This window comes from Tyto alba, unplaced genomic scaffold (genome assembly GCF_018691265.1).
Source record: "Tyto alba isolate M040663 unplaced genomic scaffold, T.alba_DEE_v4.0 Super-Scaffold_7, whole genome shotgun sequence".
Lineage (NCBI taxonomy): Eukaryota > Metazoa > Chordata > Aves > Strigiformes > Tytonidae > Tyto > Tyto alba.
In genome coordinates, this window is record NW_024881328.1 from 24,804,700 (window position 1) to 24,830,479 (window position 25,780).

Sequence of the window (25,780 nt, forward strand, 5' to 3'; positions counted from 1 at the left end):
AATGAGTTTGGCTTAGAGTTCCTTCCAGCTAGTCCACCTACCTCTTCAGATGCGCCATGAGATACCGTAACGTTTCACAGTGTGCAGGCGGCAGCAGCTTCAGCGCCTCATGGAGAATTTCCAGCTGTTCATCCGGATCGGTGGTTTCTGAAACACAGATGCTCAGCTGTCACCACACGTACAGCCAGAATTCACACATAGAAAGACAACAACGGTGGCCTGCAGAGAAGATAGGGTCTCACAGCTCTGCTGGATTACTGATTTCCAGAACCTATCTAGACCTCAGAGTGGAGGATTTGCCTATCCAAAGAGGTGCTCAGAGCACTGTCAGGATGTGGCTGGTTTTGGACAAAGAAAACTCCCTGAAGCAAACTGCACTCCACTGGAAAATTCCCTGCAGCCCACTAAAAAAATTCTCCCTAGCAATTCTTGCTGACTGGACTAGTTTTGCAGAAATAATCTACAGGTGCAACCCTGGGACAGCAGAAGGTACTGGGAATTTTGCCATCAGCATCTTTGGCTGTGTCCATATTACTCAGGAAGACCCTTCTGGAGAGGAGCAGTAAGGCCAGCATCTGGCCCTTGTTTTCTACCCACGGCTACCTCACACCCTTCCAGGTGTGGCTGGTGTGACTGCTACTTGCAGAGATGCTTCTTGAGGCAGCCAGGATGCTTGGGAGAGATGTTACAGCTCGCTGTCTGCAAGGCCAGCCTTGAAGGTGGCTTGAGGATGAGTGCTTATCAGCTTATGAAAACACTCAAAATGGACACCTCTAGAAACAAATGACTTCTTATTTCTAAACATTTTCATAAATCACCTTATTTCTGGCAACATAAAACCAATAGACTTTAAATGTCCCTGTCAAGTACCAGGGATTCATGTAAGACATACAAGCAACGTAATCCATAATGTGTGATGAAAATGAAGCATTCCTGGTGACAAATGCAAAATAAAATGTAGCCATGACCACGTAGCACCATGCAGTCATGTCATAATGTGCAGTGCATATTTACTTCTGAAATCCTTACCAAATAGTGCATGCAGGGTAAGAGCTGATGGGATAGCTATTAAATTAATAGGCAAGTACTGCATAAAAAAGGAGAAGAAAAGGTTGAGAAGGAAAACCATGAGGAAAGTGTGTTATACTTACTTGCAGACTCTATAAACTTTGGGTAGGCATCATACGTGATGAGTGGAATTGGCAAATCCCTGAAGTACAGTTTAAGTGCACCAGTGATAATATTGATATCTTCATACATATTCACAGAAATATCAGCCTTTTCCCCATCTGTGTGGAGAAGGCACTGACATTAAAGCCTTGGAAATGTAAACAGATGTAAAACAGCATTCAAAAGAAAAATAATAACTTGCTTAAGCAAACATTATTAAAAAGGACACAATTACAGATTTCGGCTTTTATAAGCAAAACAGAGAGTTACTGGGCTGTGAAGTTCATCGTTTAAGGGTGAAAACCTCAAGCACTTTATAGAGAAACCTATCCTTTCTTCATTTCAAATTATTACAAAAAATGCAGGGTTTTTTTTGGAAAAAACCTGCCTGTCCGATCTAGCAGTATCTATCTTGTATTAATGTGTGGAGGTTTACCTATTTCTGAACACACTGCGTTGCCAAACAACACATTTGTCAACACTGAATGAGAAATCAGGGAAGTCTGGGAAAAAAAGTAAAAGAAAGAAAACTAACTTAATCCACAGCCTCCTCATTTTATAGGAAAAACATGTGTTCACCATTTAGCTACAGCATACTACCTACTCCTGACCGCAGTGGACACAGATCCAGAACTTGGCTTCTCCAGTGCATCCCCACCCTACTAACACTGCAGAGGAGGCAGATGTTGTCTGAATAGGTCCAGTCCTCCAGAGAAACAGGAGAGAGTTTCCAACATGGATTTTTGCCTTGATTTCTACTGGGACAGGGGGACTGCAGCTGGAAAGCCTTTAATTTCCCCACTGTGCTTTCTCAGAGAGAAGAGTTTGTTCTCACTGACCTTCTTTTAGACTGTGTTAATTCAAACTTTGTTTGCACTACTGTGTTAATCTTATTATTTTGGAGCTTTCATCCAGAAATATGGATTTAAATTGCACAGCCCTCTTAAGGCACGGTACCACTTGCCCTCTGTCCTTCCCCCACCCCACCGAGTGTAGTTTTACTTTCAGACTAGGGTAGTAGTTCAGAAAGCCTTGTCCTTTCCTATGCACATCATCACTGCGGAACAGATGCTGATGGAAGTAGAAAAGTAGATTTTGGTAATAAAGGTCAAAGTGAAGCTGATATGCTTTCCTGATGGGGAGACTCCCCTTCTGCTAGCACAGCTGCCAGACTCCTTCAGACCACTGATACAGTGAAGCACAAGACAGACAGAGGCTGGGCAGAAAAACTGTGTATATTTAATACATCAGCACAAAGTTCTAGCATGCAGGAAAGACTGTACCTCTGTCAAATGCCATTTTGACATCTTCGATAAGATCACTAAATCCTGAGACTCTGTACAGTCCTTCGGAATTAAGACCTGCAATAATCATTTTAACAAGATTAAAATTAGTCTTAATCTTACAGTTTCTTTCCACTCAGTTCTTCCTTTGCCAGGTAGAACTGCCTTTAAGGCAGAAAAAGCAGAGATGTTTTAAAAGCCTTATCAGTCTTTTCTTTCACAATGAAATCTTATTCTGGCCTTTTAACTCTGACTCTTGCACTAGTAGCCTTGTTATATCAGCACTAAATTATGTTTATGCAAATGATTTCAGAGCTGAAGAAATATATTAAACCAATTACAACTGATTTAAAAATAACTGAGATTAGCATACTTGATGTTCAGTCATTATTTCAGGATGAAAACAAATACTCTAATTCTAGAAAAGGATACTCAGTGTGGGCTAGGGCAACTACCAAGAGAGAACACACCAATACTAACTGCCTTTGTTTTAGCACATTCACTTAATCTTTTAAATAAAAATATTCCTGGAAAGATAGGTGCCAATATAGAACTATAGAGCAGTAATTGTCCATTAAGGAATTTCTAGCAGAATCTATAAAAATTATAAATGGGTATGAACCATGAAATAATGCAAAGTATAGTATTAGCTGTGCAGGGTAATTGGCAGTCATAAAATGTCTTGTTCAAATCTGTTTTGAGCAATCATACATTCAGCAGAAACCCAGATGACCCAGATCAATCTAAACGGATTATCAGTAAAGCAACAAAAGTCCATTAACTATGTCTTACCTCTAGATTCAATTTCCCTAATGCACATATCTACTACCATTGGTCTCTTAGTGAAGTGTGCTTTTACTAGCGTTGTAAGGTCACAGCTGTACACTTTTTTGACATGCTTCAGGTCTGGCTTGCAGTCATTTGGGACCATCTTGGAACATTGCTTGTGCACATTTAAACCACAATCTGAGGAAAAAACCCGAAAAGATGATTAGGCTGGTGTTTGGTGAAAACGCATCCCGAGGTCAGCACTGCGGAGTGCGCACGGCTCCTGCAGGATCTGACCTGATCTCGCAACCACTACTTCTGCTGTGACCCCTTAGCCATCAAATGCGTGAGGTAGGGACGGACCTGAAGCAAGACAGATTTTCTACCCAAGACATTTCTTCTATCCCTAGAAGATCTAACACAAAGTGACAAATTTTTGATATATTTTTTGGAATCAGGATCTAAGGGTCAATTATGTTCCCCACCACTGTTAGATATGTCACTATCACGATCTAAACTTTCTCCCCAAGTTGCTGCAGATTTCCTAACACCTACAGCTCTAACGTAGGCCCGGACTGTGGCACTTCAGGCACCTCCTGGGGGAGATGAAGGTAGGGACTGGGTCTGGGAGGGCTACAGCCCCTCTGCAGCACGCGTCAGCAGGGCAGGCCCAGGGTCTGAACCGCTGCAGGGACCCCTACGTGGCTGCCAGGTCTGGCAGCCCTTGCTGAGCACTGCTAGTGACAGGGTCCACTCCCCAGCTTGGAGGGGACCCGAAGAACAGGCAGAGGGGTCACCAAGCTGGTTGGTGGTTTCTTGCTACTGAGCAGTTTACAAAGGACTTCGCTGAGGCACAGCTGCCGCAATCCTGATGCCATGTCACAGGGCATTTCTGAAACAAAGTGTTGGCAGGCACTGAAACAATTCTATTTACTTTGAAAATGACTTAGGAAAAATTTGTTGCGGTTTTTTAAAAACATAAACAAACAACTTCACAGCTTTATTGTAAACATACTGAGAATGAGCTTTAGTTTAAGTGAAACTTAATTGAAAACAAGTTATGGAAAAGGGTTTGTTCTGCCTAAAAACCATTCAAAACATTCTGTTCAGGGTTTGGGAAGGAAAAATCTCAGAAAACACCACCAATTATACAGTGACAATGAGAACAGCTATGCAGTCCCCTTTAAGCTAAGCTCACACTGCCATCAACACTACCAGGCAGCAGGCCTGTGTATGGAGCAGCCTCTTGCACTGCCCCCAGTGACTCCATTTGCACTGCCATGTCTCCTGCTTTGCAGTGCACTCACAGGTGCCTGCGAGGGAATAGCAAGCAGCAAGAAAGGCGGCACTTTGCAGCCAGGGCATTTGCCGGGCTCTGACCTGCTCCCAGTAAACACCGAGACTCCAGCTCTGCATTTCTGGACCTTGCTGCATTGCCATTCAGAGTCCCCTGGATTTCTGCAGAATTAAGGGATGTAGGAGCTTGAAGGATCAATGCCTTGATGAAAATCTGCACTTTCCTCTCCCACTGCAGTACTGAGTACCTGTCTGTATAGATTCCTTTCGTGTTTCATTCCTGCTGCTTTTGCCAATACTTGTATTTCCATTAATGCTCCATAAATTATTTGACTTTGTTCTTTCCAAAACAGTAAGCCCAAGAATTCATCACTAAGTTTGATTTCCACCAAGTCAGCTGCAGCCTGCAGCTAAAAGCACTGTTTACTTAACAGGCCCGTAAAGCAACAACCTTTGTCACTTAGGATTCTCTGTAAAACATCCAATCTCCGGTTGCAATTAAAGTTCGGCACGTCACCTTCAATCAGTCAAAACTTGCACAGACCCTGACCCAGATGAAATGGCTGATTAAAATTCTCTTTAGCTATCTCGGTGCAGGAGTGACTCCCTTCCTCGCGCGGAGCGGTTGACACACAAGACAGGGAGCTGTGAATGCTGGATCTCCCACCCGGTCGTCACCTTGTGTTGCGAACCCCACCCTGGGCAAAGCCATGCAACCCACTACCCTGCCAGCAAGCAGTACCCCCGGGGTACCAGGGGGGCCTGCCCTGGGTGGCTTGCTTTGAGCCACAGCCCTCTCCTGGGCTCGCCCCAGAAGCTGCACCTGGCAGCCGGTTGTCCCAGAGCCCCGGGCGGCGGCAGGCCCAGCCGCTGCCCCTCCAGGCATGGAGAAGTTCGGTTTGGTCCCTCGGGTTCCTTCAGCATTAGCTCAGTTGCCTCCTTTGTGACAGAGAGGAAACAGTAGCAGCCAAAGCACTGACTTTCATCCCAGCCCTTATTTAAGCCCCACATTTAATCAAGTGCTCTAAGACCCCAAACTGGAGGGTGCACCGCTGCACCACCTCTTCATGCGCAGCGTCTGCTCTACCTGTGGTTCTGGGGGGGGGCGCCAATAAACACTGAGCACGCCAGCCACTGCAGGCAAGGGGAGCAACACCTAGGCTTTAAATATCTATGCCCAGTGCTACCTTTTGTCTGAACATTATAAAACCAGGTCCCTCTGTGCTTTATATAGGGAACTCAAATTAATTGGAAACATGTGACCTGAACCCTTTAGTGTCTCAGTGCTTCAGCTGTAACAAGGGAAGGAGAAGCTGTTCTTGCCTTCTTTGGGTCTTGTACAAATTCATTAAATGCCTGGGGAAATGCAGAGGAAAAATCACTCACCTTTGGCGTAAGGTTTGACTACTGTGCCATTAGTAAGACCAGCACTTTTAACAACAAGAAGACAAAACACTGACTAGGTGCTATTAAGCAAGTACCACCCGTTCTGCTTTCAGAATAAAGATGAAGTTGTGGAGTAAAAATAATAAGTAGTCAAATAATTAGAGGCAACGTCTTAATGCACACACAGAAGGGAAGCAAATTAAGACCACACAGGAAATCTTAATTCTTGATTTCCTTTATTTTGAAACCTTAACTTTGCAATAATATTTACAAATGCAATTATAACTATTATACATAGAATTCCTAAAATTGCTGCAAGAAGCAATGAAATGAAATTAAATGTCTGTCAAAAATGATGTCTACAAGACTGGAATGGCAGCGTCTTACTCATGAGGACTCATGAGCAATTTTGTAAGTGCAAATTAGCTGCTTCACACAGACAGCAATATAGCTCAGAGTTATGTTTCTGGGAATCCAAGGATAATTAAGACTAAAATATACCAAAAAAGGGAAAACATGCTTCCAAGTTTCTTATACTTAAAACAATTATTGCATTCACTGAGATAATCCTAATTATATTTATACAGAAGAAAGTTTAATTTCCTTAAAACGTCTAACTTAGAGATGTTTTCAATGTGAAAACCTTGCTTCTGAATAGACATGTGTTATTGCTAATCCCATAGATTCAAATGGGCTTTGGATCTGACCTCATTAGTATCAGAATAATAATTACAAATGCAAAAGTCAACTTTTCTCCTCTCTTGTTATTTCTTCCTTTGCATTTGATTAGATTTTATGTACCAGCCCAATGCTTAAGGGCTTATGAACACTCCTGAGAAACACTTAAAACCTAGAAATATTTCAGATACTTAATGCTTAGAAAATGCATACTGGCTGTACAATATCCTTCTAACAATCAAGGCTCTCTGCCTCTTACATAAGCATAGGAGACCACCTTACTTTAGCAATTCCACATCAATAAATACTTCTAGGAAATTTCAGTGAATTTGCAATAGGAAAATTGTATTTTTTCCAATAAAGAAGCTGAAACTCACAGATGCTGTGGTTTCTACCAGGTGGGCCCAGTCCCCAGCTAACAATACTTCATGAAAGGCAGAACAGCCATGCCTCAGTCACTAGTCTCTGATTCAGTTGATAACTTGGGATGAAGGATGATGTCTCGCTAACTCCAACAAGGTAAAAGGCACAACAGCAGGAGGTCAGTCCTCCTCTCCACAGAGCATTTATGTGCCAGCACTATACTCAGCTTACTTGTTAGTACTAAAAGACAGGAATTATGCTGCAAATTGCATATTATTAAGTAAAAATGTTCTCTGTTCTCATTACAGATGCTTCATGAAAGCTTCAAAAGCCATTATTTTAGAATCCACTAGGAAGGAACAAGAAAGCTGAGTCCTGAATCTCTCTGCATGCTGCCACACAGCGAAGTCTTAGGACTGCTTGCCTTGTTTGCACATGAGCTTCACAATTTGTCTGGGTTTGTTAAGACCAAGAGGATTAATTTGATTTCAAATTTAGGGTCTATTTACTTTTGCTTATATCAAAATAAATCCAGAATAGCTAAGTTGGTGTTAGCAGCTTTACTCTGGATCTAAAGTAACCAGGAGCCTTATCCATTTCTTGCTGAAGTTCATCAGAGCTTACCTGCTGGCTGGCTATACAAATTGGTGACGAGCTACAGAAAAATCCCCCTAAAGTATTGCATCTGCTGATAAATCCTAGGGTAATACAGGACAGATTTAAAAGATGCAGTCACGAACCCTTGCAGGTCAATAGGAAAACTTCTGCTGACTTCAGTTAACCAGAATTTCACCTTATACAGAGATGATTTCTTGGGATTAGAATTGTAAATCACGCTTACTATTCCTTTTTTACAGTGCAGAACTGCAGCCACCATTCAAATATACCAAATGTGACCAAAAAAAAAATGCAGTCATAAATTCAAGATTTTATAGAAAGTTTGAAAATTTAGGAGGGGAGGAAAAAAAAAAAAAAGAAAAAAAAAAGGAAAAATTTCAGATGTCACGTTTAAAAGTCTGTGATAAGCTGCCCTGACTTTAATAGCATATTGATCTAGGAGTTCAGGTGGGCTGTGACATTACTTCTATGAGAGGTATTAAATTTAAAACCAGCCTGACAATACTTTCCTACTGTGCCTAGCAAAAGGTTTGGTAATGTTTTAGAAGCAGCTAATACTGATGTTAGTGTATTGGGCTGAAAGAACAAATAACATGTTCACATTAATGCATGAGCAGAGCCAAAAGATGCATGTACGTTAATACTGCCCCACGAGCACACATTATAAATATTTGCAGAGATGAAAATATACTTAGCTGTCGCTTTTTGTTATACTGCTGATTTTACTTTAGTCAGTTCTAGATTTTCTTTGGTTTATGATTTACTGGCTAACATGGCTGCTGATCATGCTCCATTGGAATGAGACTGTATGCTACATACATCACTCTAATTATATTTCTGAATTATCCCCAAGAAAATTTATGCATTTTGCCACCCTGAAGAGCAGCTTTAAGAGCTAAAAGGTAGATTTACATTATCTGCAAAAAGTTGTGAAAGCCTCTTCAGAGGTTTCTGGTAAGCGTGGGAGAGTGGACGTGCGGAGCCGGGGCGCTGGCCGCGTGTGCTGCCTGGGGCAGGTCCAGGCGGTGCCCGGCAGCCAGGATAACGCCCTCACCTCTGCCAAGCTGACAGGCCAAGGTGACAGGCTCTACACAAGCACTCAGTATTGGCATCGTTACTTTTGCAAGGGTGAAAAGGTTAGAAAGGAATTTGCTCTCATCAATCAGTCATGAGCTAGTAGCTTTCCTTTAATAATTTAATGCTCTCTTCTATAGCAGAGGAAGCAACATTTTCTGTTCCCTGGCCTGCAGCGTGTGCGAACAAGCACGTGAACGTAGCAATGCCCCTGGCCCCGCGTGCTGCACTTTGTGCTTCCAAGCACAAGGCAGGGGTATGCAAGGAAGGTCTGCCCTCTTCCTCCTCCTCGGCAGAGCTGTTCCAGCTCGGGTGGCAACACAGGAGTTGCTACACTGCCTTACGTATGTGCCATTTGTTAATGCACATCTGGAAGCAGCCTTGGTCCCACCAGAGTCTTAAGCCACTTACTTTATTAAGCAGTGCCATGGCAAAAATTGCTTCCAAACATATGTATATGCTCCCTCAAACCTGCTACCATCTATACTACTATATCACACACTATAGGGTACATTATTCTTTCGGAAGGAATTTCTAGAGGGCACCTAGTTACCTGGCAACAAAATCACCTAGTACTACAGAAAAATCTGGGCTTATGAAACCAAAAGAAAAAAAGCCCATCAGACAAGCCAATCCTCCCTTATCCCAAATCAAAAGAATACATATGTCTGTGCCTCCAAAAGCTGGACACGTTTGGTGGCGATGGTTTGATTTTCTGGAAGTCTTGAAAGATCAGAGTCAGTTTGTTCAAAAACTTCCCTGGCTTCCTGCCACGACACCTGCCTACCTCCTCCACAGATCCCTGATGGGCCGCTGGCTTGCTCCAGGCTTCCAGGTCTGTGTGGGCTTGGAGATACAGCCGCTTTTAGGACTTACAGTTTCAAGAATATATAGCTCCAGAATAGCTTCCCCATGGGAACGGCTCTGAAGCCAGGCTCTGCTGCCTGATTAGCATTTCAAAATTTTGGAGCTCATTCATCACAGGAACACCACAAGATCCTGAGCCTGTGGAACAGTCTGCCAGGCAGCGCGCATCTCCTCCAACAGCATCACCGCCTGCCCGAGGTGGGCAGGGACTGTTCTCCAAACAGTCCCCTTCCCACAGCACCCTGACCTCTGTGGCTTTGCTCTGCTCTTGTTCCCCTTTTTGGGCTGGCTGACCGTGCCCTACACAGTCAGGGAAAACAGCAGAATCTGAGTGTAAATCTCAGAAGAAGCCAGGATGTGTTTTTAAGGGAGAAGTGTGGGCAAAATGGGACCTTATCATGAGCGAGGCATGTGAAATACCTTGAGAGTGGGCAACATGATAAGCACACCTTGCCTTCCCCTTTGCTCAGTTACTGTCACAAGAGCATCAGCCATTCTTCCAGGCACTAAAAGCATGAGCATTGTGCCCACACAACTAATGCCTGAGGATGGGCAGGCTCCAACGTGGTTTCCATCCTTTACACACCAGTGGAGGAACACAGGGCTGTCCAGCACAAAGGATTTAATCGCAAGGCAAAACAAAACATTAAAGGAAATGGGGCAGTTGTACATTTTTCAACTACTGGAGAAGGAAATGGATGAAATGGGGAATTTAAACACTTCAGCAGTAATTCACAGAACAATCCTGCCTTGAGACTGTATGTCAACTTTTCTGAAAATTAACTCCTGGGGCTTACTGCAGTCAGGGCTGGCAGCAATATTGCTTGGGCTCAGCCAGTGGCAGCTGGTTACCCCCACACCGATAGTTTAACTGCAAGTTTATTTCTATCAGCTCCTCAGAGTAAAGTGAACTACTCCAAGGAAAGCAAAAGATAGGCAACTGCTACAGGGGTGGCAGGCTAAGATAGTTCAGAGCAAATCTAAATCTATCAAGGCAGCAGAAATGATGCTTCACATACAGACTCAGAGGGTGGTGCTGCCTGGTGCTAAAAGAATCAGCCCGAAACACTATCAAAATCATCCAGTGAAATACAGTCAAAAAAATCATCTTCCCTTTAATACATGCTAATTAATGCTCTTAAACCAGCCTGTTCCAAAAAACCCCCATCTTCTGATTAAATCACTTAATCATTAAGAACTACAAACAAAAGGGTAGAGAGGAAGGAGAGGATTATACACAAACAGTTCTGATGGGCTGGGGAAGGACACGGGACACATGCAGCAGGTTGACAAGTCCACTAGTCTACCTGTCTGCAAGTCTACTCAGGTAGTACACTAACAGCATCATTAATGCCATGCTCTAGTCTCCGAGAACACACTCTATTCTCTGTTAATGCTACCGGGTGTTAACGTGTTTGTATCATTCATAAAATGAACTCCCTGGTGCGTATCTGCAAATTTTCTTTGGATATTGTTATAGTTTCTCTCCTGAACACATTCTGGGCAATGGGATGAGCTCTGTGAGCACGGGGGAGCCTTACATAGGAGGAATGTAATTAAGAATACATTTTTTTAAGTTCATGCATTGGATTTTGAGCTGGGGTAAACTCTTATGTCTTCATTAGCTTCTGCTGAGCTTCAATGTTTACGCAAGCTGGTGGCATTACAATTTCAAACACTTCTTCAGTCGTTTCTACTTACAGCAAAAGCCTGCAGGAAAGCATGCTGGAGATGGAGCATGGCATTGGAAAAGGCAGATTCCTTGCATACAGGTGAGTCTTCATCTCACAAAAATTTTAAGGGACTGTGGCTAGGATGCAAAAATTGGAAGCATGACCCTCGGAGGCAGTAGGGCAGATGCCTCTTATGAAGACTCACTCTAAGGAAGCAAATCTGTCTTTAAAAAAGTTGATGAAATAAAAAACAAATGTGAGAGAATAACACTGAAGGAAAAAGAAATTATTCCTGTTCTGCTGGAGTCAGATTAAGTCCACTAATTTGTTTCCTGCGGGATCCAAATCCTGGACATCGCCCTAAGTCTTAATTTTGGAAGAAAATAAAGTCTTCCCATGTTTGGTGGCTTCCATTAATGCCGAAACCTTTGCAGTCAAGATGACAGCCAACATCTTACTTCAACCAATAACCACCCTTCAGGTGGCAAACACGGTGCCTACATCTACTTCTCTTTATGGAAAGAAAATTCATACTTGTTTGTCTGCCATAACACCCAAACAAGGATAAGCTAGGGAGAATCCATTATCCAGGGGTTAATCATACAGGACTGTACCTGACGAGATACTGAATGCACTCAAGGCTGTATTTTAGCAGAGGGGGACACATTTAGTTATGCTGGACTGCAGCAAAGCATGAGTCAAGGCAGTCCAAGTTGCTAAGGCATCCTTGCTGGTTGCTATGGCATGTGTACTGTTATGAGTGTTTAGTTCTGGTTTATTATTTTTCAAAGAATTGGCTTAGTTTGTGTGACATAAACTAATCTATCAGCCATTAGAAATAAGCTCCACTTTTTCCTCCAAGTCCTCCTCCTTTCTGAAATGGTTGACATTAATCTTTGTTGTCCAGTCTTGGACTGTCCCACACTTATCTCCTTGCATGTTTTTGTGCTTCTGCAGAGATGAGGATTTGAAATGGTTGAGAGTAGCCCATGAAGTAATCCATTTCTATTTGTTAAACTTATGATTTTCTGTACAGCAGAGTTCTCTTGAGATGTGCAACTGTTTGCTATAAAAAGCAAATGCTTTAAAAAGTTTAAAATCACATACGATCAGTGCAGTTTTGCTCACAGGTATTTTCAATAGAATTATTATACAGACCACCAAACAGATTTTGTGGATTTCCCTGGAGTGGCATTGAGCTCCATTTGAATGCAAGTGGGCTGCCTCCTGCTAAAAGCTGTAATTTTTCTCAAGTACAAATCCACTCTGAAAGGCAATGGCCTTATGTGGCTCCTTGTTTACTGTACCTCATTGTTTCCATATTAAAATATCTCAGTTCAGAAGCAAAATTAGTACTTTTTGTTTTTTAAAGACTCATATAAATTCATGGCACTCCAGCTAAAGCTCTTCTGCACTAGTGTATTAACGCTGTTTACACAGGTCCTCACTATATAACTGTGCACCTCCAACTTTCCTCCGAAAAGCCCAGATCTGCTCAGCTTCTGGCTCTGATGGCTTGTACAGCCTGAGCTGATGGGAGCAGGTGGACATTGCTGAGGGTGAGGCACAGACAAGGCAGTCTGTGACACTGCTGAGCCTGTCCTGCCATCTCCACCTCCACAGGGCTCTGCCTGGAGTCCCTCTCCTCTACCAGACACTGAATTCTATGAAATTTATGAGAATAAATCAGTCATCTGGGAAGCCCCTGGTTCTCTGTCAGCTATTGCTGAGGTTGGCCAGCAGCTAAACGCCAGCCTTGTGGTGAGGGGAGGACGAGTGAGGTGGCCCTTCTGCAACCCACGCCGCCCTCGGGAAAGCCCCACTCTCCCGCTCCTCAACTTCAAGCAAGCCACCCAGGACACGTAGCAGCAACCAGACCTGCCGGGCTGAAGAAGCGCTGCTCGGCAGCCTCGCCACCCCACGGCTCCTCGCCGGCTCCTCCTCGCACCCCAGCTGACGACGCTGCACATCACCAACTCGCCTGGTTGTGTGCAATGACCTTGAGCACGGCCCGAGAAACCTCAGCCTCCCCCTGCCCCAACACTTTGCTGACGCTTGAGCAAGCAAGTACAGTCATGCAACATGGGATTTTAAAATGTAAATAAGATCACAGAAATTACTGGAAGCTACCAACTGCAATATGAAACCTTCTGCAAGATAGAAAGCCCTAATTATAGTTTCTGAACCTATGAAGTCATCTAATACACATATGTTTCTCTACACTGCAAAGAGGAAAAAGGAAACATGCAGTACTTATTACCATCCGCATAAGGAGGAAAGAAAAGCAGTCTCTGGAAGCTTTTGGAAATTCATAATTGATAAATCTGCATAAACCCAGAAAATCAGCTCTACTTTAGTTAACAAAAAAAAAAAAAAAAAAAGCAAGCAGTATAAAATCATAAGCACTTTGAGTTTAATTATAGAAGCAATATTATTTGTTCATTCCACAGCACCATGCAGCACTGCAAACCTTCATACTGTTTATTTTTATTGATCTTCTGGATCGAAGTTATTTAACATAAATCTGAAAAATACTTTATATTTCTCCTAAATACCAAAACTGAGGAATCTACTTCAGGCAAGGAAGGAAGATGGCACACTTACTGGCTCATGTGCCATCAAAACCTTACTACTTTAATCAGAAAACAATTCAAGAACAAAATCAGGCTTCCTCTTCTAGCACTGCACAATCTGTGCAAAATCAACAGCAGTAAAAAGTACTAACAATCTTAATTCATAGGTGAAGGACATGGCTGCAACCCTAAATACTTAGCAGGGGGAAAATACTGAGAAAGAAAATGCCATTTTTACATAATAATTTCTTAAAACAGATCTGCACTCTCTAATACACCATGGACAATGCAGAGTCTATCGATAACAACAGAATATGGCATTCAAATAATAGAGGTAGGATTTAAAAATATTTCAATCCTATTTGGCTGTAAATTATTTTAAGTTTTACATTGTTTTGCAGTTCTGTGATAAAAAGACCTCTTATTTGCTTGAGACAAGGCTTCAGAAAGCTTTAGACAGAGCAGATTTTCTTAAATTAGCTTGAAAATTCAGTTTCCAGGGCAACATACGCAGGTCTTCATACATCAACATTTCTTTGCACCATTTTTATAAATGTGGTTGCTTGCTAGAATGTCATAAAATACTTTTTAAATATAGTAAACTATTTTGATCACTTTGATCCTTTTTTTTTGCCTTTGAAAAAAGCTGACTGTCCTTTCTTTTCAGAAGAATCATATCAATAAAACTGTCAAATTGTTTTACTTCAGAGAGGCTTTATCCCAGAAATGCCTGCAGTGACACCCATGCGTGTAATACATTTCTACCAGCACCTGAATGTTTATGTAACATTTCAGTATGCATCCCTTATTCATCATCGCTGTTCTTAACTTTTTTTTCAGTTTGCAAGTAGGAGACATGACTTAGCTGCGAGTCTGCTGGCTTATACATAAAATTAACCTGAATGCCTGTTTCACAGCAGCAACCTGAAATTTGCTGATGCCCACCTTGCACATTGAGATCCTAAGTGACTTTCTCCTACCTACCAATATATATAAAAGAAATAAAGCTAACAAAGCATCTGCCTGTTTTCTCCTCCATTCTAAAAGAGAAGAAAAAAAAAATCCCTTCATGATGATCATAATTTCCCCTCCGTGAGTGCTCGAGGTGCTCTGTGTCACTGCAGTGATGTTACTGAAACAGGTACCTGTAACCGTCAGCCACACAGTGGATGTGGCCCCTTCTTTGATTTTAACAGGGGCCAGAAAGGACCCCCTGCCACACGGTGTTACAGTGGAGCAGGCAGCACATTAAATAGTTATGACATTAAGACCATCTTAGGAAAAGAAGACTGAATAACTGTTACCTGCACATTTTACTCCCTGAGCAATGAGGCCCCACATAAAGTTGGCGCAGTATTCACACCAGTGCGGGCCCCTGAACGTGTGCACCTGGAAGACAGTAGCAGAAAGGAAAATTACAGAAAATGACCCAACTGTTTCACAGAAATCAATATCAATGTGTCTAAACAAGGCAGAATTCTTCTTCTTCAAAGGCACCACGCAGTCGCTGGAAGCTTCCCTTTATCACCGCAGGAACAGAAGAAAGAAATGTAAGAAAGGTTTAACTGCCGAGACTCTTGCAGACCTTCGGGAAATGGAAGCTCTCCATCTCAAGCCATCCGGAGCCGCAGAACCGGGTCTGGGGGTGTCTGCTCCCAGGGTGTGTGGGGCAGAGGAGCAATGGCAGGTCGCAGCCCTTCTCCCGCCTCTCGGCACCCCTCTGTCTGGGCAGGATTTTACCCACGAGGTGAGGCTTTTGCAGTGACCGTGCAAGAATTCACCTCTCAATTTAAAATGGTTTCTGCTTTGCCCTCCCCTCCATAAGGTACTGTGTGAAATGTGTAGGGGGCTGCAAGATTTTGCCTTGGGCAGAGGGAGTCCTGCCAGGTGAAAATACCAGTGCTACACAGAAATACTGCAAATGCATTTAGGGACTTTCCAGTTCAGAATAACTCTAAAAGGAAATTAATTCTCTTCAGACTAATGCTACATATTGAAACTCCAAATGAATCTAGTAAATGGGAAAAAGAGTCCACCAAACCAGGAAAAAATTCAAAGCTAAAGAAGAAAAAACCCGATGCTGCTTTCAATCCCAGCTCACATGCTTGTTACAAATCCTGCAGCTACCATTAGCTGCTTCTGATTTTATTCTGATAAAGTTCCTGCTGTAGGAAACCACAGGATGCTTTACAGAGAAAATCATCACTTCCTTAGCCAGCGTACAAGGCTTTGAGCTTCTATTTAGAATAGACAGGCTGACAAAAAAAATCAGTAACCGATGATCATAAAGAAATGAAATTTGCAGTGAAATGTAGTAAAAATGCTCTAGGCTTAAGCATTCGGTTCTCCAGAGTTACTGAGCGGGTATGAGAGCAGGCAGCAACCTCACGCACGTGCACGGCCCGGCTGGATCAGTGTGGAGCAGGAGAGAGAAGGGGCTGGTGGAAAGGCGCGTGCCTGGCATCCGCACAGAGCTCTGGTTATAAATAGCAAAAGGCAAAGCAGCCTGACCGAGGTGGCGAGCATCCCCTGCGCCACCAATTTAAGTGGCAGCTGGATCCTAGGTGACACTTACCTCGAACAAGTGACAACCCAGAGCAGCACCCAGCAATTCAGACCACGTTTCAGCTTTGCCCACAGGAAGGTCTGCAGCCTCCTGGGCATTTGCTGCCCACGATGCAGCAGCAAGGTAGATTGCTCGGTTAGTCTGGAAAGTTACTCTGGAATTCACCAAGGGATTCACGTGCGGGTCTGTGCTAAGATAGGCCTCTAATCGCCTCTAGCCCTGCGCTGCTGAGCATCTCAGGAGGAAGTGCAATGGTGCGAAGTGTCACGTTCTCCCCCAGTTCTGGCACAGGCTGCCTCCCCCAGCCGGGCTAGCTGCCGTCCGCACCCACTCCCACGCGCCTTTTGAAGGTGTGACGTGCTCCACAAGCCCCCTTCTGCCTGCAGCTCCAGCTGACTGCTACAACGCAAACGATGACAAGACTGTCGGCAGCTGTAATCTCCATTTTCCTTTTTCCTTTCAGCACAAAGAGATTTTTCACACCTTCTTCTCCGTTACCCACCTGCACTACCCACATCCTCTTGGCTTTCTTCCTCAGCCCCGTGTCTTTATTTCAGGTCTTTGGCAGTGTTCCCTTCCCAGAATAAGCACATTCTAATATCCTCAAGCAAAACACTGGGCTTTAATACCTGCAGGACTAACAGAACTTTTTCAGGGAAAAACAAACAAAACCACCTTCCTTTCCGTCACATCTTTTTCTTTTTGCTCAAAGGAACATTCCCCCCCCAAACACTCATTTAAAATATTTCTCAAAATTCCCATTGAGGCAAATTGAAACAAAAGTGACAGTTCAAAAGTTTGAGAAAAAAATAATCTTTTTTTCAGAATCCTTTTCAGTCTTATAAGAGAATATTTTTAAATTTTTATTTTCAGTATTTCTGATTGTAAAGTAGGGGGAATTTTGTCTTGTTCCTTGAAATGCTGACATTTTAACTTATTTCTTTAAGCAGAACAAGAACAAATTCTGACACATTAATATTTCTTGCTAAATAAAAAGAATGATATTATCCTGTGCCCCTCTGCTTGCTGATTTCAATTAATCAAATTCACTGAATGTGCCATTTGCTGAAGCATTTCTAATGCTTTCCCTGGGTGATGGGGTCCTATCCTGGCCTCTCCAGGGCCATTTCCAGCATTGACACTCACCAAACCTCAGGTGCCCAATCTCTTAACTGGTTGTTGGCTTAACAGTGAACATCCCTCCTTCTTGGCATCTTGCTCCCCACCATGGTTTACACATTTCTACCTCCTCCTGACTCTCCCTAGGAACTCTTCTGCAGGGTCTACCACATACCAAAGCTGCCACTCCAACCTTATGCCTCCCTTCATTTTTAGTTTTATTATTATGATTTTCTCTATTTCTAGATTAGTTTCTCTTATGTCTCTAATAACTATTATCCACCTACATACAAAAGAACCCCAACCTTTCTAATATAGCCACTTCTCCTAACCTTATCCTGGCTCTCAGCTCACCCCTCAGAGAAGTTCATATGACTCATCATCAACTTAAAAATGACAAGGACAAAACAGACTTTCCTCTTCCCTACCAACACTGCATGTATTGGTCACCCTTCACAAGACCAGGATTGATTCTGCCTTTCAGGATCACTGTCTCAGCATCATTAGCACTGTTCTCTCGTCCCATACATGCAGGCTTCATCCAAATACTGAAATGCCTTTCCATATCATCAGTTAAGAAATTAACTTCTCTGTTAGAAGACTTATCCAGAGCCTGCTCAGCTTTACACTGCCCCATCCAAATTACTCTTTCTTATCTATTACTCTGGTTGCAAACTCAAAACAAATTAAAAGGTGTGGGTAGGTTTTTCTGTGTTCCATAATGCTCCATCTTGCTTCATCCTTTATCTGACATGCAATAGGGAGGTTCTCTGGTAATATTAATTAGCAGGCCCAAAAGCCATAATGTCCTTCTGGCTCTGGTGTACACAACCCCGAGGATCAGCTCTGAAGGCTCTTCTGCAGTTTAAGTGGTGCTGTCTTTTCCCAGAGCTCAGCGGTGCCGAAGTGTTCACCCTCCCACTACCACGAAGCAGAAGTGAACGTCTAACCCTGCACTGGTCTGAATACACACCATCTCTGGAAATGAAATCAGACACAGTAAGTGATGCCAGCAAATAGTGAAAAATTGGCCTTCTGAGGTCAGAACAGCCTCTAATCCTGTTTCATCCTGCAGAGTGGGGCCTGGCAGCATGCTAAAAAGAAACACGTTTGCATCCCTTTGCTAGTTCAAGAGCCAGCACCTGCAAACAATACTGCATTTATTACATGACACTGTTTAATATAGCATTCTGATTTTTATATTTAATTCCACATTCTAAAAATCTGCCAAGCGACTTGCTTGTTTTCAAAACTAAAACAGGCTTTCCAGAAAAATTTCTGAAAACACACCCAGCAGAGTCCCAGGGATCCTGACTTAAATTACAAGGGGTTTCTTTCCTCTTATAAAAAGAGCATCTGCCATATGCAGATTTTACTGTCTTATAAAATGTGAGAGAGCAGGATTGCCAACTGTGGCTTTATATCTCCCAACCCTTCCATTCTCACTCCCACCCCAAAAATCTTTTTCTCTCTTTCCATAAGGCTTCAACTGCAAGCGATTTTTTAAGAATGTGGATAAAGGAGTGAGCAGGAGAGCAAGATAAACTGGTTTTAATCTTAATTTGTAAAATTCCAGGGGAAATATTAAATTTAAAAAAAAAATCTAGATAATTTTAAAGGAAAATACCTGTTTCAAAAACTAGGTAAAACTCTACTACTAAACTGTCCTGCAAGTCTGAGGTAAGAGGCGAGCCACACATTGGGCTTACACCGAAGCATTTCTGTTCTGAAATCTCCTGCAACATCAGCAAGGTATAATAAACATTTAACTACTGTCATCTTACACAGGGGGACAGGTTTTTGCTTAGGCTTGAAAGACATTTTCTTATACACAGGGAAAAACAGCTTAACTCCTGTGATTAATAAGTGTTATATAATTTAATTCTTTTTTGTTTTGCATTTCATTAAAATATTTCTTAGAAAAAGAGACAAACTTTTAGGAGAACCAAATAAAGAATGATCCGGTGGCTCTAAGAGATTATACCACAAGCTGAGAACTCCTCAAGCAGATCTCTCACCCTTATTTCTCAGGCTCTGCAAAGGTCACTGCTGAAGTTAGTTACCCATGTATCTCGTTACTCCACTTACTTTTTACGCTTTTGGTTTTTACTAGGCAGTTGTTCAGCTCGTCTTGATTGCTGTCTGAAAACCAAGAATGAGCCAGCAGATAATTAGTATTCATAACTGGGAAACTTGCATTATATCACTTGTCAAGGCAGGGAGGAAGAGAATGAGGAAATATCAGCAAAGTGTGCAAATGTGCTATGAGAGAACACGATGGATCGGCAGAGCTTTAGCAAAGCCACTGCTGGAAAGAAAGCAGGGCTGGATCTGACAAACCATGGCTACACAAAATCAACACCGAACACAGAAAACAAGTGTCTTTGTGACAGTATACAAAAAAGCCTTCCTTTGTTGAGAGGCTGCTGCCATGGTCTCCCTGAATGCCTGCTCCAGCAGGACCCTGCTCCGTATGGAGCAACTCTTCCATGGCCCTCCATGCTGAAATGCTGGTGAGAATAACAGGTTTTAGAAAATCCAGGCATTACTGTCTGTGTTGGGATGAAATACATCAACTTGAAAAAGGATGGAAAAAACCACTGCTGATCCACCCTCTTGGGCTACCAGAGTTCTACACTCTTGTGCCTTGTTGGTGCTCAAAGAGACCAAGCTAACCAGGGACCGAATAAATGGCACACACCAAGCATTTGTACTGCGTGGTGCTCCAAAGGTACAGTTCTGCTGGCTACACTGGCTTTCAAACAAATTCCCAAGTATGATGGGGCCCTGCTGATGAAGACTGTCAGCTCAGTGGTCCTAGCTGAATTCTGCCTTTTGGGACTCTACCAAGCTTTTACTTGGATATGGGAGACATCGTAAGTCTCAATTAAAACAATGAACTCAGCCTGTATTATTAATGTCTGTCATCCCTGTCACAGCTGATTTTATCAGGGACTGAGCATACCCATGCTGGCACCCAACAGGCATGCCCTTTTCATCCATCCCTGGTCCAGGCAGAGATTGCCGGGATGTGAAGGGTACAGAAGAGATATCAGCGAGAAAGTCAATTGACTCAACTACCAGTTTGGGCAATGCTTCAATTTAATTCTTGCATATATTGCAATGATTAGCCAGTACCTCTAAAAGAAGGGTCTCAAGCACTCCCCATATTCCAGCACGATATCCCTCCTGTGAGGCAAATATTGCTGCCGATGAGTAATCTGAGAAGTGAAGATACTGCCATGACAACCCACACGGCTGAGCCGTATCTGCAAGATAATTGCTTTCATGCAAAGGTGTCACAGGAACGAAAGTAACTGAGACCATTGGAACATACCTTCTCCAAAACTAGAGCTGACTTTGCCTGGACCAGCTGGGGTGCTAAGCCTGGGGAGCCAGCCTGGGACTGTCCTGATGACTTTGTCCAGCAGCTCTTGAGAGGAGAGATACTGGCTGAATGCTGCATCGTTCCGAGCGTGGCGTATAAATAGCATTGTTGTCGCCAGTGGGTACACTGACACGAATGCTGAGTGGGCAAACCTTCCCCCAGGTCCTCACCCACTTGGAGCCAGAAGCGATGTCGTGTCTTGTTTACTTTCTGGTTTGTGCTGATCATGTCAGCAGAGATGGGAACAGCTGGAAATTGTGGTTAGGTTGTGCTCTACGAGAACCAAAGCAAAAAACTGGAGAGTAGCAGGTTGTTGGCTTTTTTTGCTTGTAAGTTCAATGAAAATGGCCACCTTTCTTTCAGAATGGAATAGCAGGTTTTTAATTGATATCTAGAAATTGGAACATTATCCATTTTATTCCAGGCCCAGGTTACTTGACACCTGTGACCACACAAAAAAATCTGAAACTAGAGGTGAAAATTGACTAAAATCCTTAGAATTAGTATTGTGTGTATATATATATACACACACACATACTATATATAATGATGTAAATAATATATGTAATAATGTAAATAGACTACAAAACCCTAAGAGATTCCTAAAGAAAAGGTTTTGCAAGGATGCTAAGGCTAATTTGGAGGAAAAGCTGTTGATGATGAGGGAGTACAACATGCTCTACATGCTCCTTGAGGCAAACTCCCAGTCCTCCCCAGCAGAGCATTTCTAAGCTTCACCACAGATACGAGCTCATCCATTTTTGGGGCTGTCCACATGGAAGACTCACAGGATCCACATCAGGGGACTCATAAAACTACTGGTGTGGTAGGAAGGAATTACAGCTTCAATAAATCAAGGATTTAGAAAAAAAATGTTTGGTTTAGTTTTTTGTTTTGTTTTTTTAAAAAAAAAAACCAAAGACAAAGCTTGAACTCAGAGACTAGCACTAAGAATTCAGAAAGGGTTGAATAATATTGTGCTATTTGGAATCTGCTTTGGAAAAGCCCTGGCTTTTCCAAAAAAAGTAAAAAAGTAAAAGCAACATTAAATACATACCTTGGGAGACTAAAATCCATCAATGCCTAGAAGCTTCTCTGGCTTGAACTGTCTTACAACACACTATGAGTTTCAGAAGAAACAACATAGAGTTGATGAGATCTCAGCAGTTTTGTGGAAGTTTGTCTCCAGCTTTGTTCTCTAGTTATTTTTCCTGCCTTTGAACATTTTTTTTCCTCAACTACTACAACTCTAAAAGAAACATCAAATTTCCTGATGTTTTCTTATCTGTGAGAACGTGCAGAGACCCTCCCTGGGGACTGTGCTAAAGGCACCCAGCTCTCTTTCTGAATACTCATTTGAGTGCTGTGACTCACTTAAAGATGTTTTGAAAATATGTCCAGTGCCAGGTCCGTACCTAATAAAAAATCAGCATCCTCTTTTCAGCAGAGCTAGTCCAATTTACCCCAAATCGGCATCTGCCCCAGTTTTCAGAAGATCAGAAATAGAAACGAGTTCATGTCAGATGTCACAGGAAAATGGCTCTGCTTAATATAGTAAGAATTTGTTATAGTTTCTGGTCTTTTTGCAGCATTTCTTCTGCACTTTCCATCTCTCCATTTCCCAGTGTTTAGGCATGGCTTTGCTGAGCACCCCTTGTTAGAATAGTAAGATATGGTGTGGAAGCTATTTGATACGACTTTTCACACTAGCAAAGCACCTAGCACAGATGCAATTACACCAGTAAAATCTGGGCCAGGGCCAGGTTAGCATATTTGTTTCAAAGAAGCAGTACAACTTTCACCTGCAGAGTAACTCTTGTTAAAATCAGCAGTCTCTCCATTAAAATGATGCTTGAGTCTCTCTATACTGGCAAAGCCTTTCCAGTAGAGACTGGTCCTCACCTGAGCCTTCACTTTTTGTGCACATTTAAGGTTATATTCTACCCCCAGTTATTTCTGGAAAAACATGTTGTCTCTTCTCTAGAGCTCCCCGTTCGGCCTTTCAAATGGGTCACCCTCAGAGAGAAAGCCAGGATGCTGCTTCAGTTGAGGAGGGAGATGAGGAATCTCAACAAACAAGACTCATCAGCATCTCTGCCAACTTGGCTTAAGCAACCATGGAAAACCATCTTTCCTCTCTGGAAGAAGTGTTGGCGTGAAAGGGAATTATGTTCTGAATGTTCATTGATTCATCAAGCAGCCTTGCAACTGTTACTTATTACAATTAATTGACTGTGCTGTCTCAGGCATTAGTAAGATAGTAACTAAGAAACAGCATGACAGTACCAAGTACTGCACAGAAAGACAGCAAAAAACAGTCTTCTGGAGACATATCTATTTTGTGAGCAGCAAGAGAGAAATGAGACAATATCCTAGGGAAAATGATGCATGGCAACACAGATTTCAGTCCAGCTCTGACAGGCACAGATACCTTCTTGCTTCAGTGAAGCACCACAGCACTAATCTAGGCAGAAGAGTGGTTTTGTGCCTTGAACTGTCGGCAGTTACAAAACACCTGCAGAGCGCTCCGCTGGCTCAAGTCATCAGGAGCCAGAGGTGTCTGAAGGAATACCTATAACCAGCCAAGGGAGCTAAAAATTCCCCAGGGCCCATGAGTCACACAAGCTGGAGGGGTGTAAAGACCTTTAAGGTGTTTTGTTCAGGCTTATTTCAGATTTGCCAAGTGAAGGGGAGGTTATTGCACTGACTAACAAGGTTCACTACCCAGGAGATGTCCTGCTGTTAATCTCAAATTTTCGCCTTTCCTCCTCCTTTTAAGCCATCATCCCTAAACTCAGAGCTAATGCTCCTCTTCCATGGCTGCCCTTCTTGCCATTAACATTTTTCAAGCATAGTTTTACTGCTTTCTCCAAAGAGGCAGGATCAGTGCCCAAGTCCAAAGCATCGCATGAGGTGGGGAAGAGGTGCAGAAGACGTTCCATGTCCGGTAGGGATGGACTCAGGGCAGAAGGTACCTCATGAGGCATATCTTTTTTTTTTTTTTTTTTTTTTTAACAGCAAAAAACTATGGGATGTAGGGGTGTGATGATTTTGGCTGGGATAGAGTTCATTTTCTTCATAGTAGCTAGTATAGGGCTATGTTTTGGATCTGTGCTGAAAATGGTGTTGATAATTCAGGGTTTTCCTTACTGCTGAGCAGTGCTTACAGAGACAAGGCCTTTTCTGCTTCACACATCACCCCACCAGCAAGTGGGCTGGGGGTACACAAGGAGTTGGGACATAGCTGGGACAGCCCACCCCGACTGACCAGAGGGATATCCCAGATCATATGGTGGCAGGCTCAGCATACACAGCTGGGGAAAGAAGGAGGAAGGGGGAGACATTTGGAGTTTTGGCATTTGTCTTCCCAAGTACCCATTATGTGTGATGAAGCTTGGCTGTCCTGGGGATGGCTGAGCACCTGCCTGCCCATGGGAGGTGGTGAATTAATTCCTTGTTTTGCTTTGCTTGCGTGGATGGCTTTTGCTTTACCTCTTAAACTGGCTTTACCTCAACCCATGAGTTTTCTCACTTTTACTCTTCTGATTCTCTCCCGCATCCCACGAGGGGTGAGTGAGCGAGCGGCTGTGTGGTGCTTAGTTGCTGGCTGAGGTTAAACTATGACAAGGTAGGAGATGGAGAGATGAAGAGATGCACAGACAGAAAGTCTGGAGGGCTGAGAAAGGGGCATCCTGTGTGTTTAGTACCCTAACAAAAACTGCCTCACCAGAGAGAGAAGAGATTGGGTAACCTTAAACCCAACTTGGATTCCCCTGCTGTGTAAGTCCTTTGGCCTAAAGCACACTTCACACACCCCAACCCAGAGGTCCCCCTAGTCCTCTTCTCAATAACCAACCTGGAACGTTTCGGTCCCCATGGCACCTTGCCACAGGGCCCTTCTCCCCTCAAATGTGAGGTTTCTGCTGTTGCCTGAAGCTCCTCCTTCACCTGCTTGCCCAGGAGGTGCCGAGCTGCTTCCTCCCCTTAAAACTATTGAATGGATCAGACATCAGCTAGGTAAGAAATTGTATTTTAATTTACAAGCTATCACAGTTGCTGTAATTTGAGGAGAAGATAAGCAAATATGGGATTTATAAGGGACAGAAAAAAGCATTCTTATTGCTGTAGAATAAATTTATGGGAACGATTAGGTATAAATCTGCTCTGTCTGCTTCTATGAAATGCTGCAGAACTTTCCCCTATGACAAAGCTTCTTTTCGTAAGAAAATAACACCACTGGCTTCAGCTATGCTTGTCAGAACCACAGATCTCTCAGAGCTTCCAAAAAGAAGAGGCTATTGTTCATCTACATTGGGTGGAAGAACAAACTTGATATCCATCACATACACAGATACATGTGTACCAGAGAGCATGGGGAGATTTCTTCCCCATAATGGATAAGAAACTGAAAGAGAGGAAAAGCCTTTCCACGAAAGCAGGTGGGGCTGAAATTTTGAGGATAGTGAAGTGACTGCCCTGATTTGGTCTGATGATTCCTTTTACGTGATATCTCATTCAGTGTGCTGGATTTCAGAAAAGCAGAGTATATGGAGAGAAAGCAAAAGAAATCAAATATGCAAACAGACCCCATCAACTAACACTCAAAGTCCTAGCTCTCCTTCAAATCCCATTATTCAATTAGAGCTAAATAAAATGCTGTGTCAAACAATTCAGACCTCGTTTAGCTGGTATTTTGCAATGATAGAAAATGAATCTTTTATGTTAGATTTGTAGAGGAGAACACAGAAATATTAGCTGAAAACTTTTTATAAATTAGAAGAAGCCCAAATATGCTTTAAAAAAATATTTTTAATACCTAACTCTCATTCTGAGGAATAGGCATTAAACACTCAGTCAGATCTGACATTTATAAATCATCGTCCCTTTCTTTACTTATGGAGATTAATTTAAGAGAATTCAGCCACTTCATATTTGCATTTGAGATGTGCTCATAAGAG

At 42.8% G+C, this 25,780-nt stretch overlaps 1 protein-coding gene across 3 annotated transcripts in view; it reads right to left on the reverse strand.

Annotated features, from left to right (window-relative positions):
• CHN1 (chimerin 1) overlaps window positions 1-25,780 on the reverse strand; it is a 105,697-nt gene that overhangs the window by 3,679 nt on the left and 76,238 nt on the right. For all 3 annotated transcript variants that reach the window (XM_032989679.2, XM_032989680.2, XM_032989681.2), the window contains 5 exons: window positions 15,054-15,138; window positions 3,246-3,419; window positions 2,454-2,531; window positions 1,152-1,289; window positions 42-147 (listed from right to left, as the gene is read on the reverse strand). In XM_032989679.2, coding sequence (XP_032845570.2) covers window positions 42-147; window positions 1,152-1,289; window positions 2,454-2,531; window positions 3,246-3,419; window positions 15,054-15,138 — 581 coding nt within the window. The remainder of the gene's footprint in view (window positions 1-41; window positions 148-1,151; window positions 1,290-2,453; window positions 2,532-3,245; window positions 3,420-15,053; window positions 15,139-25,780) is intronic.